The sequence below is a fragment of the Lactuca serriola genome, chromosome 4, assembly GCF_051521515.1.
Source record: "Lactuca serriola cultivar US96UC23 chromosome 4, Lser_US96UC23_V15, whole genome shotgun sequence".
NCBI classification, from domain to species: Eukaryota; Viridiplantae; Streptophyta; class Magnoliopsida; order Asterales; family Asteraceae; genus Lactuca; species Lactuca serriola.
This window is the reverse complement of record NC_136411.1, coordinates 107070167-107081106: the sequence shown is the minus strand read 5'-3', so window position 1 is coordinate 107081106 and position 10940 is coordinate 107070167. Positions and strand designations below refer to the sequence as shown.

General features: G+C 37.4%; 1 protein-coding gene across 1 annotated transcript; it reads left to right on the top strand.

The window, feature by feature from the left end:
- Positions 1 to 1671: 1671 nt before the first annotated feature.
- LOC145102263 (glyceraldehyde-3-phosphate dehydrogenase A, chloroplastic) lies at positions 1672 to 3671 on the top strand. Its single transcript, XM_079039645.1, has 5 exons — positions 1672 to 1826; positions 1920 to 2036; positions 2289 to 2590; positions 2669 to 2913; positions 2999 to 3671. The coding sequence occupies exons 1-5, from the start codon at positions 1785 to 1787 to the stop codon at positions 3499 to 3501; spliced, it is 1209 nt and encodes a 402-aa protein (XP_078895771.1). The 5' UTR covers positions 1672 to 1784; the 3' UTR covers positions 3502 to 3671.
- The last annotated feature ends 7269 nt before the right edge of the window (positions 3672 to 10940 follow it).

Sequence of the window (10940 nt, the reverse complement as noted above, 5' to 3'; positions counted from 1 at the left end):
GGTGAGAAACTTGATGATAGTTGAGAGAGAATTCTGAAATCTAGGCTTGGAAGTGTAAAAAGTGTTGGAAAATGGCTAAGTATCATTTATATAGGGAGAGTTTATGGCCATGAGGGGGTGTACGGCCGTACACCCATGTGTACCGCCGTACACTCCTCTTGAAGGAGTGTTTGGCCCGCAATGAAATACTATGACTTAAGAAAACTCATCCCTAAACCCAAACCTTGATTGTACTAGGCTTAGGACATTCAAACAGACCCTAAACAATGCTAAAAGATAACAGAAACGAGTCTGACTTTGGTTGAATTGAACGGTTGTATAAGATAGAAATTTTGGGTTGTCACAGCAAGGGTTGTGGTGAAAATTATAATGGATAGATAAGGGGTTTTGTTTTATGTGGCGGAGGGAGGAGGGTGGCATGGGTATCTTTGGTGGTCGGAAGACAGTGGTCTTTGGTGGGGTTTGATGGTGGAGGGAAGGCAATTCAAATTGTATGTGTAGATCTAAAAATGGTAGTGATTTGTTGTGGTCCAGTGGCGGAGGACGGTTGCACAAGTAGGTAACACGCCAAAGGGGTGGTGGTTGCTTATGGTGGTGGCAACAATGTAGATTGTGGTGGTGGTGAATGTTGTAGAATGTCAAAAATGGATGAAGGGCAACAACGAACAAATTTTCTCAAATATCATGAATTTACGCACCAAAAAGGGTCACAATGACAAAACTTGAAAAACTTAACAAGTTTTGTATTAATAACCCTTTTTAAAAAGTTATTCGTATTGACGTTTCATCGGACGTATGACTTTTTTTATTATTCTCCAACTTAGTCTTTACTCTTTATTAATTATATTTTTTTTTTGCCGAATATGAATGCTAATTTCAAATTTACTTTTGTTTGTAACATTCTATTTTTCTATTTACCAATTTAAGGTACTCATTCATCATATAAAATCAATATAAAATTTCGACTCGATTCGTATCCTCGGATTTGTTGAAATTCTAGATTTTCCTTTATACTTTTTTTTATTTACCTATATATTTTTTAATATTTCTATTTTTTTTAAAGATTTGTCTTATGTTAATATTATTTAAGCTTATTTACTCAATCTATTAAATTATATAACAATACAAACTTTTATTTTGAACAAATGATAAATGATCTCACAGATTTCATAGTAATGGACATTTATCCTCTATACATTTGTCCTCCATGATTATATTTAAAAGAATGACAATAATTTAAAAAAACACAGTCATTACGTACATACAGAAGAATTAGACGATCATCTAAAATTTAGTTATGATAAAATTTGAAATTCTGGTATTCGAATACTAGAAATTCATGATAATATTATGAATATGATATGAAACGCAAAAAATTACAATAAAACATAAACAACCGAAAAACTTTTATTTAGTATTTACTTTAATTTAATAAATGTTGTTTTTATCAATTATAAAATAGTTTTTCAACTAATCACCTAATAAACATATCCTAATAACTTGTTTGTGTTAAATAGATAAACTATATGTGTAATATGTAGATAAAAGAGTTAGAATCAATGGATAAATGGTTAAAAAGAAAGCATGGTCGTTATAAGAAGCATATTAGGGAAGAGAGAGAAAACCAAAGATGAAAGAGAGACACACAAACATTATATACATCCACAGCCATAGGATTGGATTGGATTGGATGATAGGCTTATCTGTGATCACCAAGCTCATCCACACTTCATTTTAACACTATAAGCATACAACCCCTAACCTTCTAGCTCCTGCACACAACCATGGCTTCTACAGCCTTCTCCATGGCCAATGCTTCTCTCCAGGTTATAACTTTATCCATCTTCTTATTAACATCAAATCATATATATATCCCACCTTCTTTCTTTCCTTCTTTTTCTTATAATAAACTTTTGCAGGTCAATGGTAAGGGCTTCTCGGAGTTCGCCGGCCTTCGCAGCTCATCTGCATCTCTTCCTTTCGGAAGGAAAGGTTCCGATGATTTCGTCTCAATGGTTGCCTTCCAGACAACTCTTGTAAGTGCCTCGATCATACCTGTTTCAAACTTCATTCTTGAATTCGAATGCTATGTAGTGTCAAGTATATATGTGTGGTTTTGGATGAAACTTGTTCAATATATACTTGTCTGAATTAAGTTTTAGATCATGGAATATAACATTATCTGTGTATCCTCTTCTAGCCATATTTTTAAGGGTATAACGTACGTACGAAAAAAAAGATACAGCATATAATAAGGAAGCATTTATATATATATGGGTGTTGATCAGGTGGGTGGAAGCAAGACTCCTAAGGGAGTGACGGAAGCAAAACTGAAGGTAGCGATCAACGGATTCGGGCGTATCGGAAGGAATTTCTTGAGGTGTTGGCATGGAAGGAAGGATTCACCTCTGGATGTCATCGCCATTAACGACACCGGCGGTGTCAAACAAGCATCCCACCTTCTCAAGTACGATTCCACTCTCGGCATCTTTGGCGCTGAAGTCAAACCTTCCGGCGACAACGCCATTTCCGTTGACGGCAAGATCATCAAAGTCGTTTCCAGCCGCAACCCCTCCGACCTCCCATGGGCGTACGTTCTTTTTTCTATAAACTAACTACGTATTAATGTTGCAGGTAATTATTTGAGGAATTGAGTGTATGAATGCAGGGAATTGGGCATTGATTTGGTGATCGAAGGAACCGGAGTTTTTGTCGACAGAGATGGAGCTGGGAAGCACCTTCAGGCCGGAGCCAAGAAGGTTCTAATCACTGCGCCGGGAAAAGGTGACATTCCTACTTATGTCGTCGGAGTCAACGCCGAACTTTACAGCCATTCGGACACGATCATCAGCAACGCCTCCTGCACCACCAACTGCCTCGCTCCTTTTGTCAAAGTCATTGACCAAAAATTCGGTAATTCCCTTTCCGATCATCATCATCCGTCGTATAATTAAGTTTCCTGTTGTAAAATGTAAACAAAGATATGGTACCTTGACAGGAATCATAAAGGGAACAATGACCACAACTCACTCCTACACCGGAGACCAAAGGCTGCTCGACGCCAGCCACCGTGACCTCCGACGTGCAAGAGCTGCAGCACTGAACATCGTCCCAACATCCACCGGAGCAGCAAAGGCCGTCGCGCTTGTGTTGCCGTCACTCAAAGGGAAGCTCAACGGTATTGCTCTCCGTGTGCCCACACCCAATGTCTCCGTCGTGGACTTGGTGGTTCAGGTTTCCAAGAAGACCTTCGCTGAGGAGGTCAACGCGGCGTTCAGGGAGGCTGCTGACAATGAGTTGGCTGGTATTCTGGCGGTGTGCGACGAGCCTCTGGTGTCTGTTGACTTTAGATGCAGCGACGTGTCATCGACTGTTGACTCGTCGTTGACCATGGTTATGGGAGATGACATGGTGAAGGTGATTGCATGGTACGATAACGAATGGGGTTACTCGCAAAGGGTGGTGGATTTGGCTGACATTGTTGCAAATAACTGGGAGTGAGCCTCTCGATCCTTTCATTCAATCGTTTAATTGTTACCATTTCTTTTCAAGTTATCTACATTTTTGTTGCAAATATATATATGAAATGTAATGTAATCAGAGATTGAAGTATTTGGAACAATGATTCTAATGCATAATAAGAGCATTCCCTGTAATGCTTTCACATAGAAGACATCTTTGTTTGTTAAAGCTCGATGGGAGGTTAGTCGTTGTCCAAAGGAAAGAAAGAAGTGGTCAGTATCAAGCTGAAAGTAGAGCTATATATATATATATATATATATATATATATATATATATATATATATATATATATATATATATATATATATATATATATATATATATATATATATATATATATATATATCACCTGAAAATCCCGATTGTTATCCATGACGTATGAGTTAAAAATAAAGAAAGACACAATTGCAACATTTATAAAACTTTTAAATTGTTGAATATTTCAATAATATGTCATAAATAAAGGCATCATGTATACATGTATAAAACATGTACAAAAAATCTATGTTTTAGCGTTTATCAAGTTTTGAACGGATCAACATGCACACATGAAGATGATTATCTCTAGAATCCATCAATATGTGAAAACTTTAGAATACCTAGACAATTTTTCCAAAGGGAAACAATACCATTACAATTTCAATGTTTGAACAAAGAACAATGATTTCTTCGTCATCCAAAGCTCCAAAACCGGTAAATACCAAATACCTAACAAGTAGATATAATCTAGTTTGTGTTTGTGTGATGTTTGGTCGTTGATTGTGGAAATATAATGCAACATGTGGTATCTAAGCGAATTTATAACATCATACACACATAGTATGCATCACATTAACCATGATTTTGTCCCAAACTTTAATTGAACTTTAATTGGTTGGATTGATCAAAATAAAATAATGTAAAATATGGAAAACCACATGATTGGTTTGGTTTTCATCAATCCTTTTGCAAGAACCATTATAAGATCCCATACTACACACAACTATAACACCATACAATGTGGTTTTTATGAAAGTTTTCGAAGAAAACAAATTAAAATTTAGAATTTTCATGGTAGTTTTCGACTGACAAACAAATAGACATTTTAACGTAGGGCTCCGTTGGATCACCCTATGGGTACAACCCAGCAGGCAACTAGTTCACATAAATAGTTTGTCACTATGGTGGGGATTTTTCCCAGCAAATGGTATCATAGGCTTTGTTTCAACTTAAACCAATCTCAATGTTGTCACTATGGTGACATTCGTTTAACCCAACTGCTAGTTGCGTGACAATGATGTATGTGATCAATCATTGAGCCTAATCCACATAAACATCACATTTGTGTCCAAAGGAGATGTCAAGTTGTAACGTGCCAAAATTTCTGAGTAAAAATTTCATTTCAAGTCAAAACCATTTATTCATTATCCCAAAAGATGAACATGATAAAAGTATTCTCAAAACATTAGAGTAAAATCATAAATACTCAATGCGGAATAAATCTCCAGGGGATGCAGTGCGATCAAGTCGGACCCTTCCTTTTGAAACCAATAGAACCTGAAAACATTTTAAACATAAACCGTAAGCACAATGATTAGTGAGTTCCCCAAAATACTACATACCAAACATACATAACAGCTCGAAACTAAATTGGGTCTATTTCACCCCCTGAGTCTATTTCAACTCTTTCGGTATCTTTCAACCGGTACTGGGTCTATTACACCCCCTGAGTCTATTTCAACTCCTTCGATGTCTTTCAACCAATATCGAGTCTATTTCAACCCTTGTGTCTATTTCAACTCCTTCGGTATCTTTCAACCGGTATTGGGTCTATTTCATCCCATGAGTCTATTTCAACTCCACCGGTATCTTTTTACCGATACTGGGTCTATTTCACCCCATGAGTCTATTTCAATTCCTTTGGTATCTTTCAACTGGTACTTGGTCTATTTTACCCCTACAGGTAAACATACAGTCATATCAGAAAGAGTCACAAAGATAACAAGCACATACAGGCATATATGTAAGTGTCACAACGACAACTATCATCCTACAAACATAATCCAGTAGGTCGGCATTAGTGCCTTCGACTCACGAGTACAGTGAAGAGACTCACATGAACAATTCAACAGAAGCCAAACAACTACCTAAACAACAGAACATCCAAACCAAGCTTCATAAAGCCAAACTGAAACAAATCCTTAGCCATATGCTCAATTCTACTCAAGTTTGACCAAAAGTCAAACGGGTCAAAAAGTCAACAGTCGAAGTCAAAGTTAAAATTGCCAATTAGCAGCCCTCCCCATCGTGGCCTTCCTTTGCTACGCCCTGGGCACAAAATGCCAAAATAGTCGCTAATCCCCTAGCCGCCATGCCATGGCAGCCTAAGGCCACACCGTGGGGATTGGTCTGGACAACTCAAACGAGCTTAATCCATTTTCTTCTAAGTTCAAGAGCTCCACAGCTCGGATCTAATACTTTCTGAGGGTTTAATGGATAAACTTTCTAACTTTATCCATTAGTAAGGTCCAAACCACCAAGATCTAGACTTTACGTCTCAAAGGGACCCAAAATGCATCTTTTTCAACTTAATCCATTATGTCTAAGTCTCCAACTTTCAGATCTGAATCAACAAGATGTATAGATGGATAAAGTTTTCAACTATATCCATAATGATGTCACAATCTTTCAAGATCTAAACTTTAATACACCAAAATGACCTAAAAGACCATGATAACTTGCATGGCTAAAAGGGAAGACAAAAGATCTTAACTTTCTTAGTCCATGGGATCCAAGAAACATTCCAAACTGATCAAAAAATGTTGGAGTCCACTTAACTCCAATATCACTCATCAAATGGACCAAAAGTGCCAAAAACCCCATATGACAAGATCTAATGAACTAGATATCAAGACTGGAACTTTAGACTCACAATGGTCCCAAAATGCAGTGCCTTTGATGGATCCAAACTTAAATCATCATTCCTTGCAATCAAAAGAACCTTCTTGATCTTTAAGCTTCAACAAAATAACTTAAAAATCATCCAAAAGAGGAGAGAGGAGAAGCTCAAATCTTGAAGGTGGAGGCTAGGGATTCTTCCAATGGGTTCTAGAGGTAACGGAGGCTGATAAAATGCCCAAAATGTGGAACATTATGCTTAAATACGTTGAAAACCCTAAGAATCATGGGCTTGGGCCTGACTGATCTCCATGTCGTGGGCTCTGATCCCTACGTTGTGGCCACGACTTTTCACCCAAATTCATTCCAGCTTCAAACCACCATAACTTCTTACTTTCAACTCCGTTTTCGGCGATCTTTGTATCCACAGAAAGGTATCGACGAGCCTCACACTTCTATCTAGTTAATATTTGCTTAACACATGTCGAACTAAACCCTGATCCCTTGAAGCCCAAAGCCTTTACTTGATCCATTTATTTGTAACGTCCTAAAAGTCAGAGTAAAATGTTCATTTTTCCAAAACAATCTAAAGTCAATAATTGTTGCAAAAGTATAGTTCATAATCAGAGTATCCCAAAATCCAATAACATAAAATCTGAAGGATGTGCACGATCACACCTTTACTTTTACTGGTCATCTGAAGTACTAGAAACCATAACAAACAATTGTAAGCACGAAGCTTAGTGAGTTCCCCCAAAGTACCACCGCACAAACATATAACATATACAACAAACATGGATACAAGGCTTGTTAGTCCTTGACCTCAACCCAATCATACCATGTTTGTTGGTTTACAACACAGAGTTGTAAGTGTTGGATTAGTGTCTAAGGCTGTAACTATATTTGGTAAGTACTTGACCCGGTTGAGCATGGTCCTTTTGGGTTGCCTTCACCATAGCAACTTGACATGATGATTTTTTAAGAGAGAAGAAATATTATTATATTATGAGAATAATATATTAAAGGATTAATAATATTATTTGATTAATATAAGTCATATATTAATTAAGAATTAATTTGGTGACTTAAAAAGGTTAACTGAATAAAGGGGCATAAACTGTCAAATGTGTGATAGTTGTGTTTTGGGCTATGTATCCTTATAGATAATGGGGTGGACGAAATTTAGGGTTTGGGAACCTTAAATTCGTCCAAACCTAAAATCTAGAAGGATCTTGGATTGCTTAGGGCCTAAGTTATTCAATTAGGGTTAAAGGTGAAACCATAGTATCTCATAGTATAAATAGACCCCTAGGGTGAGGGAAATCGACACTCATGCAAGGCAAGAAACCCTAGGGCCGATTTCTCACCCTCCTTCCTCTCTCTCAAATCATCTTTTTGCTAGTTGGTGTTTTTAAGCCATTAGAGGAGTGACAATTATGACTCTAAGCTCCAAGAAGAAGAAGTATCAAACAAGCAACTCAAGGTATTCTTCTAGATCTGTTTTTTCATATGTTATGAATTGTTAGTTTACACTAGATCTATGAATGAAAGTCTTGGATACATGCATGTTCAATTAGAGAAACCTAGATCCAAGCAATTAGGGTTTGCATGTGCACATAGGAAAGTTCTTATGGCTCAAACCCATCAGTAAGACCTCAATCCAACCGCCCAGGGTTTATTGGCACGTGGACTTAACCCAACAATCTAGGTTTGTTGGCATGTTGTCTCAACCTTACCATACCGTGTTTGTTGGCAGCTAGCCTCAACCCAACCATAGCTTTTATTGATTTCTATTGAATTGATGCATTGTTTAATTGTTTGTTGCTTCAAAAATTCGATTTTTGGTCTTCTGTCCGATGAACTCGGCGAGTTCCACTGTGGACTCGGCGAGTAGCTCCAACTCGGCGAGTCCATAGTGGGAACTCGGCGAGTTCGAGCGTCAGAAAGAAGGAGTTTCGGGATTTCTTGCTGTTTTTCTTGAGGAAACTTGTCTTAACTGTTTTGGGTCATTAAAATCCAATTTTAACTATATATATATGAGTATATTCTTGACCAAACAAAAGATAATTACCAATTAGTTGAATAATAATTTCCTTATGTGATAATAATTGATTATTTGAATTGAATTGGTGAATTGTTTTGCAAGTAATAATGAATTAGATAAAATAGAGATAATCTAATTGTTGATTTACATTATTTGCTATTTGATCCTTATGTTTTGAAAAGTTTAAAACTTGTCCTCAAGTTTTGAAATTTAAGTTTTGTGATTAAAAGTTTAATTTGAATAATTTAAATTTCAAACCCTACAATTTTACAAGTTTAAAATTCAACCTATACTATTATATGATTACAAGCTTAATATATATATATATATATATATATATATATATATATATATATATATATATATGAGTTAAAATATGCCGGTCTTACCGTTAGTAGGCCTCATTCACGAAGCCGGTCTATAAGGTGGGTATAAGGTTGCTGCCTATAAAATGGCGTTTAATGGGTGTACACTCACACCCACCGCTTGCTTGACTGGTGAAGGGTCGTTAGCCGAACGGGTAGGATAGGGCAAACCTCTTCTCATTGATAAGTATGATGAATCCATTTAAAGTAACTAAACTATTGTATAAAATTCCCAATCTTAGTTACTTTAGGAAAAGTGAATTGATGCAATCCCATGAAATTACACTTTGCACCCTTGTTTAGATGTTAATGGAGCGCGTGTGGTTAACCGGCACACTAATTGGTTCTAAGCAAAGGTGGCAAAGGGTGATTCATTGTTTGTCATAGTTCGGTGGAGCGTGTGTGGTTTACCGGCACATCGAATAGGTGATTGTAACAATGAAGGCACTATGTAGATTTGCATGGTTATTCACACCCGCTTTGTGATCCTCAGTATCCCAGTCACAAACTAGAGGGGCATATCGAGATTTAAACATGCCATTGAAAAGTTCAATGAATCTCAAAATCTAGGAATTCTCAATACATTTAAAACTTAAAGCTTATGTTTTCATGGTGAAGAATTAGTGAATTGTCATTCACTTACCTCCAAATTATTTGCATATTGGATTATGGTATCCCTTTTCTAATGTGTAAATAATGTTGTTGGGTCCTAGCCCTAAATTTCCATTTTGGGTGTTAATTAGGGACTTAACTCTAATCAACTTTGTTTCTTTCTATTTGTAGATGTCTAACGCAAACAACGCTGCTGCTAGCTCATTCACGCTAATGAGCCTTTGTCAAAAGGTGACCTTCGATGGATCGAACTTTAGCGAATGGATAAGATACATTCACACGATCACGTGTTACGAGGACAAGGAGTATGTTCTCGATGAGAAGCTCGAGAAGATCAATCCAGAAACTGCCACTCTCGAAGAAATGGCTGTGTTTGAAACACATGAGCGTGATGCAATGAAAGTCCATTGCATCATGATAGCCACCATGAACTCCGAATTCCAAAAGTCCTATGAGGACATGTATCCTTATGAGATGCATCTAGACTTGATGGAGCGATACCACCAAAGCGCGAGGCAAGAGCGCTATGAGATCATAACGAATATGATCACTGCTAAAATGGGAAGTGGAGAACCTCTTACCGTGCACTTGCAAAAGATGCAAAGGTATGTCGATCATCTTCGCAAGTTGAATGTCAACTTTGGGGAAGATTTGGCTATCGACATTGTTCTCCACTCCTTTCCCTCATGCTACAACCAATTTATGATGACCTACCACATGAACAAGGAAGAGGTCACCCTAAGCAAACTCCAAGGGCTCCTAAGGACTGCTGAGAGCAACCTTAAGGACAAGTCTGTTGCACCATCTCCCAATCCGTCTGTTGCTCCTGTTTTGGCTATTGGGCAGGGAAGGGGCAAGAAGAGGAAGGCTTCTTCGAAGAACCACCGCAAGGGAAAGTCCCAAGATGGTTCCTCTTCTATTGGGACCAAGGTTGATCCTGCTAAGCCCAACCCTAACCCAAAAGAGGCAGAGTGCCATCATTGCCACAAAATAGGGCATTGGAAGAGAAGCTGCCCAGAATATTTGCAAGCCATCAAGGATGGAAAGATCAAGCCATCTTTTGCAGGTATATACACAATTAAATCTAATGATTCATCCCATGCTATTTATTGGGTTCTTGATACAGGGTGTGGTTACTACATTTGTTCTGATTTGCAGGGACTAGGAAGAAGTAGGGATGTGGAGCTTGGAAGAATGAATCTAATCATGGGGAACAGAAGATCGTCTCCTGTTACCAAGATTGGAATGTATTCTTTAGTGCTTAGTAATGGATTGAATTTAGATTTAAATAATTGTTGCTACTCGCCAGATATGGCAAGAAACATCATTTCTTTTCATGGTTTGTTTAAACAAGGATTTAGATATTCGTTTAATAATGAGAATGGTTCAATTTATGCTTATCTAAATGGTGTTTTATATTTTGAAGCAATGCCTTGTAATGGAATTTATGAAACTGTTATGGGTGTAGATAACCTAGGAAATGATGTGTTGTGTATGGATTCTTCCAATAGTATGGATAA